This window comes from Onychostoma macrolepis, chromosome 22, assembly GCF_012432095.1.
Source record: "Onychostoma macrolepis isolate SWU-2019 chromosome 22, ASM1243209v1, whole genome shotgun sequence".
Taxonomy (NCBI): Eukaryota; Metazoa; Chordata; class Actinopteri; order Cypriniformes; family Cyprinidae; genus Onychostoma; species Onychostoma macrolepis.
Window position 1 is genome coordinate 22,244,077 of NC_081176.1, and position 22,693 is coordinate 22,266,769.

Below are 22,693 nucleotides of genomic sequence, written 5' to 3' on the forward strand. Positions count from 1 at the left end.
ACGCTTGCCGTCCATGACAGTCATGTGTTGAGGAAGCTATTATTTAGAGACAAAATTGAGTTTACTTACTGTAGCGAAGTCTGATAAAATCTCCCTTTGGGAACATACTTAAATGTAGAAATGTATTAAAATATATATAAATTAGCTTTTATTTTTCCATTTTCAGTTTTCATTTTAATTTCAGTTTAGTCACTTTGTTAGTTGTTTTATATTTTTTATTAAGATTTTTGATTAGCTTTAATTTTTTTATTTTGTAGTTTTAGTAATTTTAATTTGATTTCAGTTCAAGGCAACATTTCTAATTTATTGTACATTTTTCATGTAAAATTTATATTTTATTTTCAGCTTTTTAACAGTTTTATTTTACTATACTAATATATATATATATATATATATATATATATATATATATATATATATATATATATATATATATACAGTGTTTCCCACAGGGTTTTGTGAGACTTATGACGGCAGGTGACGTCATATATTAATTTGCATATTCATGACGTCATTGCGTCAAGATTGTGTTCAGACCATAGACTGTTAAAAAAGACAAGTTTTGGCACTTCAGATCTGTTCTACTCCATGAACTGTCACATACTGTAATACAACAGAATGCCAAATAAAGCTGTTCACATTTATATATTTTCTGTTGTCATACATAAAACAAGTATAAATAGTGACTAAACACGACCCATTAATACTACGTTAACCAGGAATCACTCTCACTATACTTCTTAAATCCTGATTTGAAATCGCGACATCGTCTGATAAAATCAATATACATCTAACTTACGCTAAAAAGCGACTATATGTGGTGGTTTTGGCTATATTACTGTTTTGTGTCATTCAGCGCACTGCCTGCGTCTGAGTAACAAACTATGAGCATATTAAAAAGTTCATATGTTCATATTTAAAAGTCCAAACAGTCAGTAAGCAACAGCTGCTTGGAAACGCTGTTTTGTAAATAATTTATTGACGAGTCTGCTGCGTTACGGCCAACTGAAAGCGCTGTTTCTCTGCCGCTCACTGCATGGTTTAGACGCAGAGAGAGGTGACACTGTGCCGGGAGTCAGACCTCATGCTCGCAGGGCAGCACTGGCGACATCTTCCAACTGAATGAAACCTAAGGTTTTTCAAAAAAGTCTCTAGGTTTGTCAGTATGTACCTTTTATGGAAAAAAAGCCGCTAAAAGGGTTGGAAAGTTGCTAAATATTGTGCTAAAGTCGCGCTCGTGTGTGTGTGAGACGCGGTCGTATTTGTGGCGGTCGATGTGGATATTGTAGTGGGCCGCCACAAATAAATCAACGTATGGGAAACACTGGATGTATATATATTAGTGCTATCAATCGATTAAAAAAAATTAACTAATTAACCGCACATTTTTCTTAAATTAATCGCGATTAATCGTTAATAAATCGCGGTTGTTTTTGGCTGCTATTTCTTTAAGAGGTGCCGCTGCTAAACGTGATGCAGATCTGACACGCATCGTATTTTCTCTCTACTCTCGTCACCTTTTCTGACCCACTTCAGGTCGGGCCCATTTCAGTCTCTACTAATGAGCTGACGAGTTGAATCGGGTGTGTTAGATGAGAGCCAGTGCTGGGATGCTCCAGGACCGTTTTAAGGCAGCTTTAATCACCTTTTTGGTAACTTCATGCCTTAACTGACCACGACATTGCATGCACATAGTTTATTTCGTGAATTGATACACACTACAGCGCGCGCCGGTTTCCGTGCCTTTTTGACTCACGCCTGCCACTGAAGTGAAGCTGGAGCACATGTCTGAAACGTCTCCAGATTGATGTGATCGTAAAGACGTTCTGCGACTGAATAAATGCACTTCTTGTCAAGAAAAAAAAGACAGAAACAGCAGTTATGAGTGGGGTGGCCAACCCTAGGCTCCGCCCTTGCATTAACGGCGTTAAATAATTTAAACTTGTTAAACTGAAAAAATGTATCTGCGTTGACACGCTAATTTTGACAGCACAAATATATATATATCTATTAGGGGTTTAACGGTTCGTGTTTTTGTACTGAACAGTTCACGGAGCAAATTCCAAATGGAAGTGAAAGGCAGAGCCCTTGGAGTGGAGACTCTGGAGTGAGCAGGGCACGTGTGTGTATATATATAGTACAGTAAAAATATTAAAAAGCTGAAAAAAATATATATATATGCTTAATTTCAGTTTACGGTTTTGTCATTTTGTTAGGTGCTTTTGTCATTTTTATATATTTTTTTTTTATTAAGATTTTTGTTTGGCTTTAATATTTTTAATTTTGTAGTTTTAGTAATCTTAGTCCTTCAGCATAATTGTATTTCAGTTCAAGGCAACATTTCTCATTTATTTTAAATTCTTTCATATATATATATATATATATATATATATATATGTGTGTATATGTGTGTGTGCGTGTGTAAACTTTTCTTCAATGTGGAATCTTCAAAGGAGTTTGTATTGTATTTTCATTAGCTTTTTTATGGTTATCTATTTGATGTTTTCTCTGTGACTTACTCTTTGAGAACTTCTTTCAAATCTTCCTGTCAATGCATTTTTTCTTCATCACACAGTGGCACAATTGTAAGTTCACACATATAAAGAGATCTATTACTACTTGGACTGTAAAGTGGAAATTTAATGTAAATTGAAGTCAAGCTCTCACACGTCTGCTCCACTTACACAAATCAGCTGTTCTTTGTATATGGAAGTCAATGATTGTTCACTGTAAAGAATACCGTTCTATAGCGCTTATCTGACTTCTCACTTCAATAGTAAGTGACTCTTGAATGAAGCAGTAGCACTGACGCACAAAGGCTGGTATGTATTCAGGACATGCTGCTCACAGGCCTAATGTCTTAGACTCGATGTGCATTACGAAGTGCCCCCAGATTTATGAGCACACAGAGACCCCACCAATTGGGGACTGAGCTCTCTGGGATGGGAGGCAAAGATTGTGCTCATCCCTACCATACTATCATGGCATCTAAACACAAGTCGGCTATAAATTTGAGAAATTTATGCCATAGTGGTGTTGTGTGTCTTTTTCTGTGGGCGTTTGATAAAGGTTTTTAAAATATAGCTTGTACTGTATTGATGTGCAGTGAAATATTAGCTTGTGCGATGGATTGTTGTGTTGTTTTGTTTTGGCTGGACAGTTGAATAGAAGAGTTGCACCCAGTTTGATAAGCATTTTACAATTTGTGAATGGTGTTTATTTGTATCATCTTGCAAATTTTAACCACAAATCTTTTTGTTTGCCAACTTCCTTGTCATGTGACTTCACAGGGCATCTGTCCCTCCCCTGTGTCCACGACAACTTAAATGAAGACCTGCGATGTCCTGACACTGGTGTCCACCTCTCTGGACAGGTAAGGCCTCACGCCACTTCTGCACCCATCTATCAATAAGGATTCAAGGTTATTTGACATCTGAAAAGAAAATCAATTTGCTTCCTGTACAGTGACACAAAAATGATACCAAACCCTTTGTTCGAGCTCAGAAATGTGTACGAGTGACAATAGTATATTGTTCTTATTTTTGGTTCTTGTCAAGCAATTATGATTAAGTTACAATGAAATTCGATTTAAAATGGAATTATAGTAAGACTACCCTTTCAAAAAAGTAGCTTGTAGCAGTGTTTTTGTGCAAATTTTAATACCAAAAATACAAAAAAAAAAAAAATTAACAAATTCGTTTAGTGGATGATTTAGAGACTCTCTCATAATTAAACAGCAAACAAATCATTCTAATGTTCCTCCCTTTTTTAAAGATCTGCTAATTTTAATACCAAAAAATCATTTAACAAATTAGTTTAGTGGTTGATTCAGTGACTCACACATAAATAAGTAAATAACAAACAAACAAATGTTTTAAATGAACAAATTGTTCTTAATTTCCTCCCTTTTTAAAAAATGTACAAATATTAATACAAAAAACCCAGCATAATGAATTGGTTTAGTCAATGATTCAGTTACTTGCTCGTAACTAAATTACAAACAAATCTTTTAAGTGAATGAATCATTGTAAAGTTCCTCTCTTTTTTGAAAAAGTGTCAATTTTAATACCAAAAATAAAAATAATGTTTTGGTTTAGTGAATGATTTAGTGATTTGCTCATAACTAAAAAACAAATATTTTTAAGTGAATGAAGCGTTCTAAAGTTTCTCCTTTTTTTAAAAAGTGCAGATTTTAATACCAGAAATAAATAAATGGATAAATAAATCTTTTAAGTAAATAAGTTGTTCTAAAGTTCCTCTCTTTTTAAAAAATGTTCCAATTTTAATACAAAAAATGACTGACTGACTGAATGAATGAATGAGTAAATAAATAAATAAATAAAATTACTGAATTGGTTTAGTGAATGATTCAGTGACTTGCACATAACTAAATAACAAATAAGTAAAAAATAATAAAGAAAGAAAGAAAGAAATAATTGGTTTAGTGAATGATTCAGTGACTTGCTCATAACTAAATAAAACAAACATTATAAGTAAACGAATTGAATTTTTAAAAAATACTCCAATTTTAATACCTAAAATATAAATAAATAAAAACGTAATGAATGTTTATTGAATTATTTAATAATTTTCTCATGAAGTAAACAACAGACATAGTACTGTAACTTGCTGTAAGTTGAATCAAAATCCACACTACTCAAAAATGTCTTTTTAAAAAAAATATATATATTTTATATAAAATATAACATCAGATTACAGTATATAAAACAAACAGTATTTTCTAGTTCAAAAGTAGCATTTTAGTTATTCTTCAACATTGTTGGCAACCTATTATTGATTTGAAGTGTCTTAAAATCACTGGGATGGTAAAAAAAAAAAAATTATTTATAATAATAAAGTAATTGAGAATCATCTTCACTTAAAACATGGTACACTGAGAAGAAGCAGAGTGATGATCAAAGACAGCAGCCCTCTGGTGGCCAGCAAAAAAATGATGTCCTTATCTGTTGTGTCAGACTGGTAGATTTGTTATTACACTCTAAACTTCTGATTGCATTTCATAAAATGATTTCCCTCTCATTATATCATACTTCAGCTTCACATATTTTGTGTTCATTTGGGTGGTCTCTGTCTGATCTGAGAGATAATGTGTTCTGATCATTGCTTTTCCATTTTTTGCTAACTGTAAACTGAAATCTAATACCAGAGTATACATAATTTTATTCACACTTGAGGCTTCACACGGAAATTTCCAGATTCCCCGTTGTGTGAATCAATTTGAAGTGTACACAGTGCATGAGGCACCCCGTCACGGTCAAGGTCACAGGCCCGGTTCCTGCTTGAGAGGAAAGGAGAGGAGGGCGGGGCTTACTGATAATTGGCAGTTTGGTGTGAACCGGCATTGTGTCATAGTGTGACACATCCCATGATGCAAGAGTCATGATCACTCTCAGCTGTGAGACGGCAGTCTGTTCACTCTCTTACCCAGTCAGATCCGCTCCGGCACTTGAGATCTCCACATGTTGATTCCATCTGACTCTCAAAACCTCTTTGGTGCTTCAGCTCTTTAAGCTTTTTGTTTTGTTTTGTGTTTTTTTTTTGTTTGTTTGTTTGTTTGTTTTCCGAACAGGTTTGCCAAACTGTCCACCTTAGAAAATGTTCCATAGTTGGGGTGCTAAAAAAGTGTTTTGTGTGTTTTACTCCTTAACTAATGTTGTTTTGCAATGCTCAAAAACTAGATAAATTATTATAGTATTTAGTTATTATTGATTTTGGTTTCGTTGTTTTGTTTTGATTTGTTTTGCCTTTCTGCTTTTCATCTTCATTTTCATTTTTATTTTTTTAAACACTTCACCCTTTAGCTAATATTGCTGTCAGAATGAGAGAAATTATTTTAATTTCTTTTCTTTCTTTCTTTCTTTCTTTCTTTCTTTCTTTCTTTCTTTCTTTCCTTACAAACACACAAACAGACACTTTGTGGTTTTGGGATGCTGAGCAATTATTTTATTTTGTTTTGTTTTATGTTTTATTTTACTTTATTCGTGTTTTCGTATTTTTTATTTTATTTATTTGTTTATTTTATTTTTCTTCAAGCATGTTTCACCCCTTTGCTAATGTTGCTGTGTCGGGATGCCCCCCAAACAGTTAGTTTTTTTCCAGACACTTCATTTCACACTTCAGTTGTAGCTGTTTTGGGATGAGCGATTATTTTATTTTATTTTATTTTATTTTATTTTTTACATGTATTTGCTTTTTCTTTCATGACGATATTTATTACTTTCATTAAAAACAATTTATATTTATTACTTTTGGAAACTATTTATCACAGCATTATTTGACCCAGAGGAGGACTGGCGGACAGGCAAGTATGCTCTTAAATGTAATGAGAGCTCTCTCGTCCTTACTGCACTGTACCAGGTGGCCCAGTCAGCAACCCCTGAACATGGACTGCAGCCCTTCTAGAACCTTTATGAACTTCCGCCAGTGTGTCAATCACTAAGTGAGTGGCAGGGCTTCCTGTTTTGGCCGTGTGAGGTTACACATCCTGGCAGGGTAGCTGCTGTCAGCCACAGGACCTCGTGTGGCTCTCTCACACACACACACACACACACACACACTTGTTCAGCCCCACAGGGATCTCCTGACTTGCGGCTCTTGACACACCAGCGGAGGTGCTGCACTGATTCCTGTTTTACTTCACACCTGCACAGTGCTGTCAGGACTTCTCTCCCAGCCACACGAGAGGTCAATCATGCTTCAGTCAAAACTAATTAAACATTTTTTGTGCCAAAAGAAAGAAAAGAAATCCCTGATAGAGAGGAGAAACTGCAGAATGACAAAAATGAAGTGTTTGTCAGTAAACACCTGAATAGCTGCTAGTCTCGAAAATATTTTTAAATTAAAATTTTGTCCTTGTTTGTTGTTTCTCCTTCACATATATTGTATTTTGGGGCTCTTTCATCTGGCTGCATGATTTATCTTTTTGCATGTGGCATATAAATCAGATGCCATACCTTAGATTTTGAAACCTTATATTTGGAAGTTTTCCCAATTTTATTCATAGCAGAGTGGAGACTGGAACAGGATAAGCTGTGGGAATGGGATTAGAAGGCAGCCATAGTTAAAAATAAAAATAAAAAAATCAAATCGTTTTAATATCTGATGTGAATATCTAGTGACTAGATGCCCTCAAGCTTTTAAAGACCTTCTTTGGAAAAGGTTCTTTGCACAAAATGTTCTCATTTCTTGAAAATTTGCAAGCTATGACAGTGTGCATGACATTGTCTATCATTTGGACGTTTATTTCAAATAACAAAGCATCCTTAAAATAGTCTTAAATGCCCTGGAAATCTGTTGAGATGTGAAAAACAAGTCTAGTTTACTATATGATTGACTTCACAGCTCTGCTCTGAATCCAAATTCTGTGTAGCATAACTGACCAATTAGCTTGCTTTAAACAGCATTTGATTGGATCAGTGAGGCCTAGCTCCTCAAAGACTTGCTAAAGAGTTTCTTTCCTCTAAAGATCCGATTCTTGCTGTTGCTGATGAGTGATAGTAATTAACCGGCACTGCCTCTTTTTTCAGCCCTATTTCCCTTGAGCTAATTTTTTATATATATATATTTTAATATACATATAGATCTATTTTATATATTAATGGATTCATATTAATATTTGTTATGTTTATGGATCTTTTATTTTTTTAATTTTATTTATTCATTTTTAATTTACATTTATATGTACTTTGTGTATTCATTTTTTTATTATTTTATATTACACACACATACACACACACACACACACACACATATATATATATATATAGTGGATCTGTATTTATATTTGTAAAATATACATATAGATCCATTTTATGTTTATGGATCTGTTTTTTTTTTATTAGTTATTTGTTTTATTCATTTATAATTTACATTTACATGTATATTTATATGTGTATGTACATATATATATTTGTATAAAAATTTGAAAAATATAAAATTTGCAAGCATATAAGAAAAATCTACATAATACAATATAAAATCTAAAATGATAAAAATGACAGATGCACAAAATGACTAAATGTGAATTGAAATACATGGAGTTTTTCCCTCACCATTGTAACGTGCTGCTTTTGCAAGATTCTTTTTTATAGTGACTGGCAGGCTTGTCACCTGACCTGAATACAGTGCGCTGATTCGCTAAAATGGACTTATCGGCTTCTGCAGTAAAACGTGAATTCGCGATGCCTTGAATGTGGACAATACCGGCTTTTTTGACAAAATATGTTTAGGGTTCAGATCGCGCTATATGTGGAGAATAATGCTTTAATCCACAGCAATCGGTTAATTTATATATATATTAGTGCTGTCAAAGTTAATGTGACGCAAATTCATTTTAACGGCACTAATTTTATTAACGCGCGATTAACACAGCACGCATTTTCTGTTTGACCTGTGGCCTAACCCGTAGTTGGAGAAATGGAGATGCAAAGTGTTGCCAACTAGCGAGTTTGCAGACCCCTTTAGAGACTCTCCCCCTCTTCAAAAAAGCGCCTCGTGACAAATCTTTAGGGTTTGCCTAAACCTCATTTAGTTTCTGAGACTCGCTGGTACTGCCGCGCGAGGTCTCTCTTTCCCAGCGCGTACATATCTTTCTCTCTGTGCGTCTGCATTGTTCAGCGAGCGGCGGAGAGGAGCAGCGCTTTCAGTTAAACACAGATTATGTTGCTTCTCTAATTTTACATGCAAGTATAGCCGAAATCACAGCACAGCTATTGTCATTATCTTGTGTGTATTTGATTTTATCAGACGACGGCTCGATTATCAGGATTTCTGTGCAGATTAACATCTTGGAAAGGAGAGCTGGTTATGTAGCCTAATGGGTCGCGTTTCAGTTACTATTTCATATTTATTGTCGTGCAAAATGTAAACAGGTTTGTGTAAGTAAATTGCTCAGAGCAAAGAAAGAGAAATATTGGGAACCTGGTATTTCTTTTTTCATGTGTCTAATGGACATGAACAAGTTCCTTGAAAAACATCTATGACCTTTGAAACATGTCTACTCTTCATGCTCTATGTTGACTATGGTTTCAATAATAATAAACATATATTTGCATAAAGCATCCATATGCCCGTGTTGATTAGAGTATTAAAAACTTGAAAAGTATTAATTTACGATACATTTAGAACAAATAAAAATGTGCAATTAAGTTGCGATTAATCATGTTAACTCATGACAATCATGTGATTAATCACAATTTTTTTTAAATGAATCGATTGACAGCCCTAATATATATATATATATATATATATATATATATATATATTATTTAATAACTGCCATTTCTGTCCTTTAGTGTGACGTGATGTCATATGGTGTGACGTGATGTCCTATGGTGTGACACACTTAAAAGAACCACAGATTTGTTTTGATCTCAAAACATCTTTAAAAAAAAAACTGTTGAGTATTGCAATAGGGGAGATATCATTCAACAAATATCATTCAACTTAAAATGGTATAATTTTCAGCAGTTTTAAACAAATGACAGCAAAGTTTGTCTTGTTGTCAAAGTTTGTCTTGAAATTGTCCAAGTCATGGGGGAAAAAATGATGTTAATTATAATTTCATATTAAATAAATAGCATTATATGAAAATAAGTGTCTAAAAATGAAGATAAGTCTCTCATGCTATTTATCTATTATTAAGAGTTTTTTTTTTTTTCTTAATTTTTGCTATGTCACACCATAGGACAAATTTATGGTACAGTTCAGTTTAAACGTCAAAAAAAAAAAAACAGTGAAAGAATTGACAAAGTTAGTTACCCTTTATATTTTCTCAAAGATCAGACTTCATAATATATTCATTCATTCATTCATTCATTCATTTATTTTTCAAAAAATAAAGTTTTTTTTTTTTTTTTTTACTGCCTATTTGTCAACTACCTATATATATATATATATATATATATATATTAGTGGTGGGCATAGATTAATTTTTTTAATCTAGATTAATCTCACTGTAATCTTGGAATTAATCTAGATTAATCTAGATTAAAAAGGCTCATTTGAATTCTGCCAAGTAGATCAGAATAAATTCACTACTAGTAGTAAACAACTAGCAGTCATCAAGAATTTAATATTGATAATAACATTGAAGACATTGTATGATTATTCTTTAAAGATAAGGTTTTAATAGTTTTAGTAGTAGTAGCCTATTACGTTCTGCCCAATGTCTTCAAGTGAAACCGAACTTTTATTTTGACGGGTTGCCGTGAGGATAGTTTTTCTCAAATGAAATGCTCGAATGCTCATGAAGTGACTCTCAGAGCAGTTCTGGAGATGTTGTTCATGTATTTATGTCCTCATTTAGTGAGACGACAGACGTTAATATCGCCGCAAGCGTCACGCGGGCTTCTGTATGAGTAGTGAACAAACCCATGCGTCTGCGCCATACATTAACACAGAGACACACAGAAGTCATATTTAAATAGACGTTTTGCGGCTTAATATTTACAAATAGGAGTGGGAGTGTGCTCACTTGTGTGTGCGCTTACGTTTGTGTGTGTGTGTGTGTGTGTGTGTGTGTGTGTGTGTGTGTGTGTGTGTGTGCGCGAACCGGGGCGGAACTCCGCTGTGCGCGCGATACAGAGAGTGCGACCATGTAACGTAGAGACAGAAATGACTTGCCGATTTCAATTGGGAAGTTTCTTAAAAATAAATTTTCCCTGAAGCAAACCTGGCGGCTTCATAGCTGCATCCATGTTAGCACGCATACACACAGGTTCGAAGACTCGTTCTCGCCCCCTACAGTGCAATTCGGCTAGGTATACATCCGCGCTAAAATATCAAGGTGAAAGTCATCATAGCTTGCGTAGTATAGACCCATCTCCCAACCCAACTTTGAGGATAGATAAACGGCGATATTTTTTGTTTATCGCCCGATAAGATTCTCACGTTAACGCAGCACGTTAACGCCGATAACGCCCACCACTAATATATATATATATATATATATATATATATATATATATATATATATATATATATATATATATATATATTAGGTGGCACGGTACACAGATGTCACGGTTCGGTAAGTACCTCGGTTCGGGGGTCACGGTTCGATTTCGGTACAACAGGAAACAAAAAATCTACTATGCTCGGTTTCTTTTCATTTATTTTGAACAAACAGTAGTGCAAATTACTGAAAATACTAAATATTATTACATTGTTATATATATAAAATCTGCAGTACACACATGCAGTTTTCAGTTTCAGTTCATTTTTGTGACACGCTTGATTTGTTCACAGAAAGGAAACTCAAATGGCAGAAAGCGACATCCTATTTGTTTTCTTTTTTTGTTTTCATTGTGAGTGTACACAAATAAAAGCAGACCTTTATACAGTGATGCAGTATTAATAATGATTAATAATTAGTGATGCAGTTGATTCTGCTGGAATAAGTAAACAGTTGAAGCGATCGCTCCGGAGCGCGCACACACACACAAAACGCATCAGTTCCAGCATTGCTAACTTGACAGCGCAGTTGGTACTTTATCAAAATAAATTACAGTGAACAAACATCAGCTCGCGCCTCTGTGTCACCGTTGGAATGCGACTGAAGTACAAAGCCTATAATTTACATAATAAATAATAGTTTAGCATTCAGATACATTACATCGCAAATATGGAAATATTATGGAATATTTGGATTTTTGCCGAATGAGAGAGGTAGGATACACGAGCACAAAGCTCCTTTTCGCAAACAGTTGAGTGCGCAAGCCTTTAAAGTATACTCCCTTGTCAGTGAGAGACGCGTTCAGGATCAGCACATGGTCACTGTCTAGGGGGCTTTGTTTTCAAGTGCGCAACTCGGCATTCGCTGTTCTTCTGCTGGCGGTTATTAAATAGCGTTGCATTACTGCGGGCGCCCCCTTCTGGATTGAGGGTGAATTGCCTGGATTCGTTGTAAGACCTCATGCACCGAACCGAGATGTCCGTACCGTGACGGTTCGGTACGAATACATGTATCGTGCCACCCCTAATATATATATATATTATCATTATAATTTAAAAAATCACATATATTCAACTTTTCACACATTTTAGCACAGGAAAAAAGCTTTGAACGTGTTGAACCTTCAGTCCCACTGACAATAGACCAAAATAAAGAGGCATTTAGCTGAAAAACAATGCCAAATATTTCAAACCTCAGAGTGCAGATAGACTCACCTCTCCCACACTCTTTGAACGGCCAGCCGTAAAGACCATTGTTTCACCTGAAACAATTCGTATTGAATCCTCGCCATGTTGTCTTTTTATTCTGGTTGTCCGTCGGGGCCTGAGCATTAATATGCCATCACCACAGCTCACATCCTCGTTAGACACAGCAACCGATGAGGTTTCCTGTGGCTTGGGGGCATCGCCAGCAGGACACTTGCTCCTACCAATCTATCAGCGACGAGAGGAAGAGCGGCGCGGGGCTGTTATGTCACTCTGGAACGGCCACCTGAGCTCCTGTGACTAACTCCGCAGGAAGAAAGAAGCCAGACCGCAAACATCGGCCGCTTTAGATCATGAAGGCCCGTTGAGAGAGGCTACTGTACAGAAATTGTTTGTTGTGGAGACTGTTCTCCTTTTACTACCACGTCTGCTGTCTTGCAAAGCGACAGTTCACCCAGTAATGGCGATCCATGTTTGTTTTTTCCCTAAAAAGGCATGTGTTTTTGTGAATGGAAGAGATAAAGTGAAAAATGGAAACGGCAATCCTGGTGTCATCGGTACAGAGACGCAATGTTCATTAATCGTCACTCTGGGGATCTAAAGTCTGCTCATCTGCACCTCTTTACCCTGTGTGGTCGGACGTGTGATGGACATTTCCCCTTGTGATGTGGGTGGATTGGAGAGTGACACCTACTTCCACCCCCTTTGGAGAGGAAGTTCCTATCAGAACACAACAGGAAAAGAAAAAAGGAAAACAAGCTGACATCTTTTCACTGATGAAGTCACTTCCTACAGGCCCTGTTGTGACCCTAGTCCAACCACCCACCTACTACCCAGGCTTGAGTTTGATGTGGGACATTTTGCAGGTAAAGCTTTTAGATCTGAGCCAGATTTTCATGTTTTTCTGCATTTATGATCCATGTTGACTTTTGGAGCAAATAGTACCCTCATAACATGCAACCTTATAACCCAAAGGTCTTGCGATCAGATGCTGGAAGGACTGATCAGAAAGTTGCTGACCTCCTTTGTTTTCATTGTGTCCTTGCAACATGGTACTTGACCCCAGGTCACTCAAGGAGGACCGTTCTTGTTGTAACGTGACTGTAAGCCACTTTAGAGCAAAAACATCTGAATTAAATCACATTTCAAAGATAGTTAAAAATAAAAATAATATATATATATATATATATATATATATATATATATAATTAAATGTAAATAAATAGACAATTTTATTTATATAAAATACGTAATATTAATACATTAAAACATAATTAGACTATTGGTTATAATTATACATGTGTGATACATCATAATATTGATAGTGTGATGTTTAAAAAATAAATATACAATAATATTTTTACAAGTAGTTTTTAATTGTTCAATTAATTCAATTTAATCAGTATATAATATATAAATTATTTAATTATTTATTTGTTTCTACAGCTATAAATAATATTTTGAATATATAATAAAATATATTTTAATATTATGTCCCTTTTGATATAAATAAAATGTATAGGTATATAATGTACATATTATCTAATATATATTAAATTATAATATAATTTTATAATAACTTATAATATTCATTAAGAAATATTAATTTATTTATTTTAAAAATAGTTTTAGTGCTAATATAGTTAAAAAAAAATTTAATATAAACCTCAATCCTTCTCTGTAATAATACCAAATTTATATTCAATATCAGGTTACCATAAAGCATAAAAATAAAACCATATATCATAAAGCAATACCGGCGTCTTTTAAATTTGTCACAATTTAATGTTTTTCTGTTTACAGTTTATTTATTGCAATTTGTACGTTTTTTGCCTTTTTAATATTTTTAAAATTTCTTTTTTTAATATAAACCTCAATCCTTGGCTGTAATAATAAATAAATTATATATAAATAATACATTTATATTCAATATCAGGTTACCATAAAACATAAAAATAAAATCATAAAGCAATACCAATTTGCAATTTGAACCCTTTTTTCCCCATCGACATTAATTAATTATCAATTTCCACACTGTTTATCTTGACTTTTAGAGTTCCAAGTAAAATCTCAGAATGTTTCATAATTTTTCGTTATGCAAAGGTATTTTAATCCTGACACTACCAGTCACCCAAATGGAGTTCACTCAAGGTCACAGCAGCTGCTAAAAAAATAATGAAACATTCAGCATTTGCGTCAAATTTGTGACAAAAAGGACAACGCAGTTTCACTTAAATCTTGGCAAGCGCTGTGTCAACAGCTCAGATGTTTCTCAATTATCACTTTTGTCTGTTTGTGAAATGGATCTGTTAGCGCTGTGTGAAGTTCTTGCCAACAAACAGCTGGGACAAAGAGAGGGAAAAAAAGATGCTTCCGTTCATGTTGAGAGTATTTTCCTGTTTACACTGAAATGCAGGTCAGCAGTTTGAGATAACAAGACCACGCTCTCATTTAGACCTGAAACATTTAACATCCCTCTCAGAAGTCCTACAGACGTTTGGTTCAGTAGATGCAGATTAGACTAATGCTTAATTAAACAGCTGGCGGTCCCATAGAGCGCTGCTGTTGTTAGCGGTGGGCTCGTGGTGGGCTCTGGGTGAAGTCATTAGAGCCGCGTGCCAGACCCTAGATGAGCGCTACCGCTGCTCTCTCCTGGCTCATTGAAGATGCTCCCCCACCACATGCATTCATTATTCATGAACGCCAAATTTTAGTCTGACGTGTATATCAAAGACGGCGTTTGGTTTCTGATCTCCCCATGTGTGTCCAGCGCTGGCCAAAAGAAATTCTTAAAAATGTCTCTCATTTCAAATAATATTATCTAATTTACATTTATTATCACTCACTTGAGAAATAGCTTTATCTTTAGATGTTACTTAAAAAAACTTGTCTGTAGCATCAAGTCAAACCGACATATTTAAATAAAATTAAATGTAAATGTGCATATTTAAATGGATATTTCTGTTCTAGCATAGCATAGACAGTTCTTGTTTTTGTTTCAAATGAATGCAATCAGTTATATCCTGGTTTTCCCAGCTTTATAATGGCAGTGAATAGTGGTCAAGATTTTGAAGCTCAAAAAAGTGCATCCATCCATCATAAAAAGTGCTCCACACAGCTTTGGGGTGGGTTAATAAAGACCTTCTGAAGTGAATCGATGCATTTGTGTAAGAAAAATCTCTATATTTAAAACTTTATCGTTAACTGTCATACGCTCGTTCACAAGAGAGTGGGGTTCAGTGGATGATGTAAGTGTAGCACGACATGAAGACGAATAACCAATGATTGTTGGTTTTTAACTAACGCTGAGAAAGCTGGAGCCATTGCCTTGCAATTAGCATGTTTTCTTTGGTCGAATTAAGCCAAGGTGCTCATGTGGGAAAATTGGATTCGAATCTGCAAAACACCCTGTAAACAGTTCTCAAGAAAGGTATTTCACATCTGCACATGATCTACAGCGTGTTGGTTTACACATCACACAATGTCAATCAGAATTCCTTCGGCTCTCTGATGTTAAGCAGATACAGTGTCTCCTTTCGCGAGCGCACACACGCAAACAGTGGCGGCAGGCACCGACAATCTCGCCACAGGTCAATGACAGCTTGACGGGCTTTGCATGGTTCTCTCTGCAGGTGACACAAAGCAGCCCTCCTCTCTGATGCATACTGAAACAGATGCACACCAGTGTTCCCCCCGGAGCTCCCTCCACGCTCTCTTTGATGGTCCCGCGCTCCGGCCCTCTGATGTGGCCCTCTTTCAGAGCGTGTCATGTTCGCTTGGCGAGCACAGGCTGTCTGATATCAAGTAGCTGCTGCCAGGGAACCAGTGTTGTAGAGGAACTGAACGGTCTCCAAGGATCGACTGGCAGACTAAATAACTGCCGATTTGCCATCAACTATCTGCTGTGTACGAACAGCTGTTTATCAGAAGAAAGCGAGGCAGACGGCCAAAGATTCTTCAATGCTCTTTCTTCACCAAATTTCTGAAAAATGATCGACAGAGACTAATGTGCTGCATTCGCTTGACTTCTGCATCTTTATACCTCTTGGCAAAAGTCCTGAAATGGTCAAGCAGGCGTGCTGGCTGTTTTGAATAAGATAATATATATAAATATATATTTCAAATATGTCATACTTTGAAAACTTAGAATTCTATATATAATTTAATATGTTGATATATTTAACAAAATATACAATAATAATTATTACATACTTATGTTTTGTTCTTTTTTTTTTTTGTTTATTTAGCCTTCTTTCTTTATTTCTTTTTCTTTCTTTCTTTTTATATTCCTGTGCTAAAATGTTAATAATTGAAATTCATTCATTTATTCACATGCTGAAATATTTTAAAAGTTTAAACAAAATTGTTTTGTATTTTTAATTAATTTTATTAATTTGGTAAGTTTTACATTGATAATTTAAAATTTGATATACAAGTTTCCACAGTCAACCATATTCATTCATTCATTCATATCCCTGTGCTAAGATGTAAAACATTTAAATGTATTTATTTAGTTAATTTTGCTAATTTTTACATTTATATAAATTGACATATCATTATTTTTACAGACCACAAAACAAACCTCAGCCAATTCTGCCCTGAAAATCACTGACTTGTGTACCTCATATTGTGAAGAAAAACGTTCATTGTTTAGTAACATCAATTGTTGTGACGTCTCTACGGAATCCTGTGATTGTAAGCAGTGCTAATTATGCAAAAAACAAAAATTGCGTTAATTTCCTATTCCCAAACACGCATTCCCAATTTGTTTGGCACATCTGAGCGACCTGCGGCCTGGCGGATGGATTCCAGAGCTGTAGTTTTGACGTGTGTGTGCATGTGCTTAGCAGCGGTTGCCTTATTGTGTTTGATTTGCGTGTGCCGCAGCGTGAACCTTCCCAATCTTCTGCTGTTTCCTGAGCGCTCCATCAGTGGGTCACAATTCAAGGTCGAACAGTACAGTTCAACACCTGCAAAGCAGCTTTTTCCAGGCTGTTACGAATGATTTTATGCTCTTTCTGGAGCGGCAAATGTATGTTATGCAGCATACACATGGTTTTGTAGATGTAGCTTTGTTTACAAGAGCATGTTTGATTTCGTTATGTTTGTCTGCTCGAACTCCCGTCACACTCATACGACCTTGGGTGACATTTCCAAGCACATGTATTGAAAATTCTGACACTTACCATTGTCAGACCAAAAAGAAACACTTCAGTATTGAATCTTGCACCTCATTGGAGGATTCACAATCAGGAAGTGACCTTGGATGCACCCTCGCCTTATATTAAAAGGGGTGAATCCGGGAAGACTTTTGAAACAGAATATATTTTGTGTGTCTTCGCCAACAACAGTATCCACATAAACCACCAATCCCAAATGCAGTTCACAAAGAACACGGCACATTTTAGCTCTGATTTATTGTTTTATTTAATAATAGTATTAGTTTTTTTAAAAATAAGCAGATATTTGAACTTTTGAGGATTTGGGTTGGTTGGTGATACAGCGGCCAGATATCTGGTTGCAGTGTAAGCGCACGTTTGTTAGCATGCCATTTAGGAAATATTATTCTTGGATCCATTGGCATGTCGTTAAGTGTTTTAGGCAACTCAGATCTCATTAACGAAGCTTCACTCTTAGTCTGGCCTTCGTTCCAACCAGTAGCGCTTAACTGCACCACTTATACAATTATTATAGGTTGCAGATTTTGCAGTAATACTGCAATAATTTAAAAGAACGGTAGTCGTCTTTGTAAAGGTGTTTTGGTGAAACAGTCTGCTTGGAGAAGTATGTAACTATGGGGTTCTGTTCGTACTCACTAGCCTCAAATATCTAACCATATTTACTTGTGTCTAAATGGCAGTACAGTATGTTTTATAAGTAACAATTTAAAAATCTTATTTCATTTCAAAGCCCAGATACTTCTCAAATCTGTATGACTTTCATTTTTTGTGTGAAACTCAAAAGCAGATGTTTAAATCTTATAAAAGGACAAATAAATGGATAAATGATAAATATGCATATAATTATATAATAAAGGTGCATATAATAATAATATAATAGTAGTAATAATAATAATAAAGTATTATAATATAATATATTATTATATAATATAATAATAAGTAAATGGAGACAAACTCAAAAAAAATTACAAAAAGCACTATGAAAGTGGTCCATATGTCTCATTTACAATATTTTAAATCCCTATGAAATCATGACAGGAAATAGACCAAAACTTAATTTGTCATTTACTGTCATTCACCATAATTTTAGTATTATTATATTTATATATATTTATATTGTTTTATTATATTTTCATTTTTCATTTTAATTCGTAAAATTTTTAGTAATGTTGCTATGTGCTTATTTTACTAATTAGGGTTAATTTATTTTATTTAGCATTTTTAGTAATAGTTTTACTGTTGCCAACATTTCTAATTATTGTTAGTACCTTAAGTTTTTAATTTTTTTTAATCTAATATTATATTTAGTTTTATTGCTGCTTTATTTCAGTTAACAAAAACTTTTTTTTTAAGATTTATTTTTGGTGTTTTTGCCTTTATTGTGATAGGACAGATCAGAGCTGACAGGAAGCGAAGTTGGAGAGAGAGGGGGATGGCATCGGGAAAGGTTCTCAAGTCGGATTTGAACTCAGGACGCCCGTAGCGCAACGGTGCTGTATGTTGGCGCGCTGCCCACAAGGCAATCGACACCGACAATGTTTTTAATACTTTACTTAATAATAACCCTGGTGCAAATTCAAACTTGAAACCAAGTTTGACGTTTCTTATGTGTTTTGAAAAGGTAAAAGAGCAGCGGTAACATTCTTCAAAACATCTCCTTTTGTGTTCCACAGAAGAAAGTAAAGGTCATTGCCCCCGAATCCGAATTTTTCGCACGTTAAAAAATAAATACGACCTCACGTTGCGTCAATCACGTTTACACACTGCCTCCGAAACTTTCGTCTGTCATAAAAAAATTCAGATCGGGTTTGATTTTCTGCGTTTCCACATCCGTAGCAAGCATTTTGAGAGGAAAGGATGACGAATGCGAAAAAAACGCATACGAAAATTTCGGCCTTAAGTCGAACGGGTTTTGACTGACTTGAGGGAGAGTAGATTAAAACAGAATTAAAATTAATAAAGAAATAAGTGAGCTTCCTATTTTTCATGATTTGAGCTTCTTAGTCTCTATACACTCCTTTGAACTCTCATTACTCACGAAACACAGTTTTTTTTATATATATATATCTGGGCCGTGTTCCATTGGCCGTTCCAACAAACTGCGAGCCGAGGTATTGTTACAAATTACTCTTGGCAAAACGGCCTATCATTTGTGACAATAAGAGGTCATTTTTCATGTCTGACCTTCTGTTTGGGCTGCATTTCTGATCCTGTGTAATTATGTCTTTGTGCTTCAGAATGTGGAAATTTAATCGCTTTTACAAAGAGGCCCGGCAAACGGCAGCGGCGGAGAAAGAGTTTTAGAGGAACTACGCGACCATTTTAACAGGACAACATGTTTGAATTAGATGTTCTAGCACTGGCTCTAAATGGATTTCTGAAGTGGTTGTTTGTGAGGATTTTCAATCGGACGTAACCTTGAGTCTTTTTTATGGGAGGTCCGTCGGATTTAAGTGCTGGTATAGCATGAAGAGCCTGAATACATGCGTTTCTCTCTCTCCATCTATCTCGTTCCCCCTCTCTTCTCTCCTCTCTCTCTCTCTCTCTCTCTCTGTCTGTCTGTCTGCCTCTTTTTCTTTCTGAAATTGAAAAATCTGCCTCTGAAGTTGTTGCCATTGTCTGGGTAATTAATGGAATGCTGAGAGCGAGGTCCAGGTGCTTAAAGAGTTTTTTTTTTTTTTACCTTTCTTTCTCCTCATGACTAATAAGGATAGAAAATACACATTAGTGCTTTTGTGGTCCTTCTTTTTTATATATATAAACTTATGTATAATACATTCATTTAAATGAAAGGACGGTGACCTTCGCCGTGTTCCGTTTCAAACCCACCACATTTGTTTTGCATGTTGAGGTGAGGTTTAGCATAACAATCCAAGTGCTCCTATTTAATATGCATCTATTAATTCGTTTATTTCAGTAGTTGGGAAGTTTGGGTCAAGGGCTCCGAGCAGTATTTTAAGCTGAGCTAAAAGTTTCTCGCTACAAATAACCGTGGCCTGATGTTTATTGATGTGCACAGATTATTTATAGACGGTTACTCTTTGTGTAGAAGACACAGGGCTGATTTTATTGAACAATATGTACATGGAGTTGTTAGCTGGGCTGCATAATTAATGATATGTTAATGAATATTATAATTATGGTTTGTAGGTGACACAGTTAAACGGATAATACACCTAAAAATGAAAAATTCTTTAAAAATTATTAACAAATCTTAAAAATGTGTGTATAATAAAGCACTGTGAAAGTGGTCTATATGTCTATTTTCAATCTATATGAAATCATATTATTGGAAATATACTGGAACTTAAGTTGTTATTTACTGTCATTCACATACTTATCAGCATCATTTTAGTATTATTTATATAGTTAGTATATATAAGTTTGTTTTAATATTTTGAATTGGCTTTTATTTTTTGTTTTCAGTTTTCATTTTAAATATTTAGACACGTGCTTATTTTACCGATTAGAATTAATTTATTTTATTTGATAATTTTTAGTCATTTCTTTATAATTTTAGTGTTTTAATGTTGCCAAGGCAACATTTCTAATTATTGTTTAGCTTAAGTTTTTCATCTAATATTTATATTTTGTTTTAATTCAGCTTTATTTCAATTAACGAAAATGTTTCTAATACTTTAACCCTAAAATGATAATACACCCAAAATGAAAAAAAAAAATATCTTAAAAGTATGTGTGTGTGTGTATATATATATATATATATATATATGTATGTATATATATATATATATATATATATATATATATATATATATATATATATACACACACAAGTTATATAATAATAATAAAACACTTTCACTTTCTATTTTTCATAACACACCAGTACACTGTTAAAAAGTGCAATTTGTAATAATGTCAAATTAAGATTTATTTTAAAGTACATTTTAAACAATTGATAAATTTAATCTTTTTATCATATTTTAACAAAGTGCACTTATTTTGAAGTGTTGACTAACACACAAAAGCATGTGAAGTATTTTAACTATAGTCTTTTATTTGATATTTAAAGGTAATATATGTGACCCTGGACCATAAAACCAGTCTTAAGTCGCTGGGCTATATTTGAAGCAATAGCCAAAAATACATTGTATGGGTCAAAATTATCGATTTTTCTTTTATGCCAAAAATCATTAGTATATTAAGTAAAGATCATGTTCCATGAAGATATTTTGTAAATTTCTTACTGTAAAAATATCAAAACTTAATTTTTGATTCGTAATATGTATTGCTAAGAACTTCATTTGGGCAACTTTAAAGGACGATTTTCTCAATATTTTGATTTTATTTGCACCCTCAGATTCCAGATTTTCAAATAGTTGTATCTCCGCCAAATTTTGTCCTATATTGTCCTTTCGAAAAATTGACACTTAAGACTGGTTTTGTGGTCCAGGGTCACACACACACACACACACACACACACATACATATATATATATTAAATGTGCAAAATTGCAGATTCATTGTTACAAATGTGTAATTGTAAATATATTTAAATACACAATATAAGTTTGATTTTTAAGAAATAATTTTTAGAAATGACAAAACTACATTGTAGTTAAATTGCATTTATAATAAATTTGAACTATAATACATTTGCATGCAATTAAATGTTCAAAAACATTACATTTAGTTCACATTCTGAATATTCTTTTGAAGTTGTATTTCCGTTCTAAGTTCCCTTTAAGTAACTATGAATTCATTCCATTCGCAATTTACTTCTAGGTTATATATCCTCATGACTGTGGTGAAATAATCCAATGGTAATCTCTTGTTGTTTTTGACTGACTACTGTATTGATGGATTCAAGCGGTCTGAATGAATCTGTCACTGCTGCAGTCTGTTCTCACAGTCGCTCAGCAGGACGGCTCTCAAAATGAAGGGCCTCAGTAAATCGTGCGGTTGTGTTGGTTTAGGGCTCTTGCCCAAGTATATGCTTTCTATTTTAGATTGAAAACTGCTCAGATCTGTGCCTGTGAACAATTTGGTATGCAGCTCAGTCAATTTTGCTATAATTTGAAAATACGGTTTTGTGCTTGTGTGATTGATAATAATGAAGTTTTTTCAATTTTATGAAATGTTAGTATACACTTGGCACATTTAGGAATTGTTTACAGGCCAAAGATCTGTTCTGATATGCAAAAGAGCACTCTTAAGTTCAAACAATTGCATTTAATATAAATTGAAACTATATAATACATTTGATTTTAATTGCAATTAACACGCACTTAAGTGTCCAAAACATAACATTTTCTTTGCATTTTGAATATTATTTTAAAGAATATAATTTTTTGTGAAAGGTACAACATTAA

General features: G+C 34.3%; 1 protein-coding gene across 4 annotated transcripts in view; it reads left to right on the top strand.

Moving 5' to 3' along the window:
• Nucleotides 1–22,693, top strand: part of LOC131530736 (adhesion G-protein coupled receptor D2) — a 98,302-nt gene that overhangs the window by 75,188 nt on the left and 421 nt on the right. For all 4 annotated transcript variants that reach the window (XM_058761173.1, XM_058761172.1, XM_058761174.1 and 1 more), the window contains one exon: nucleotides 3,291–3,373. In XM_058761173.1, coding sequence (XP_058617156.1) covers nucleotides 3,291–3,373 — 83 coding nt within the window. The remainder of the gene's footprint in view (nucleotides 1–3,290; nucleotides 3,374–22,693) is intronic.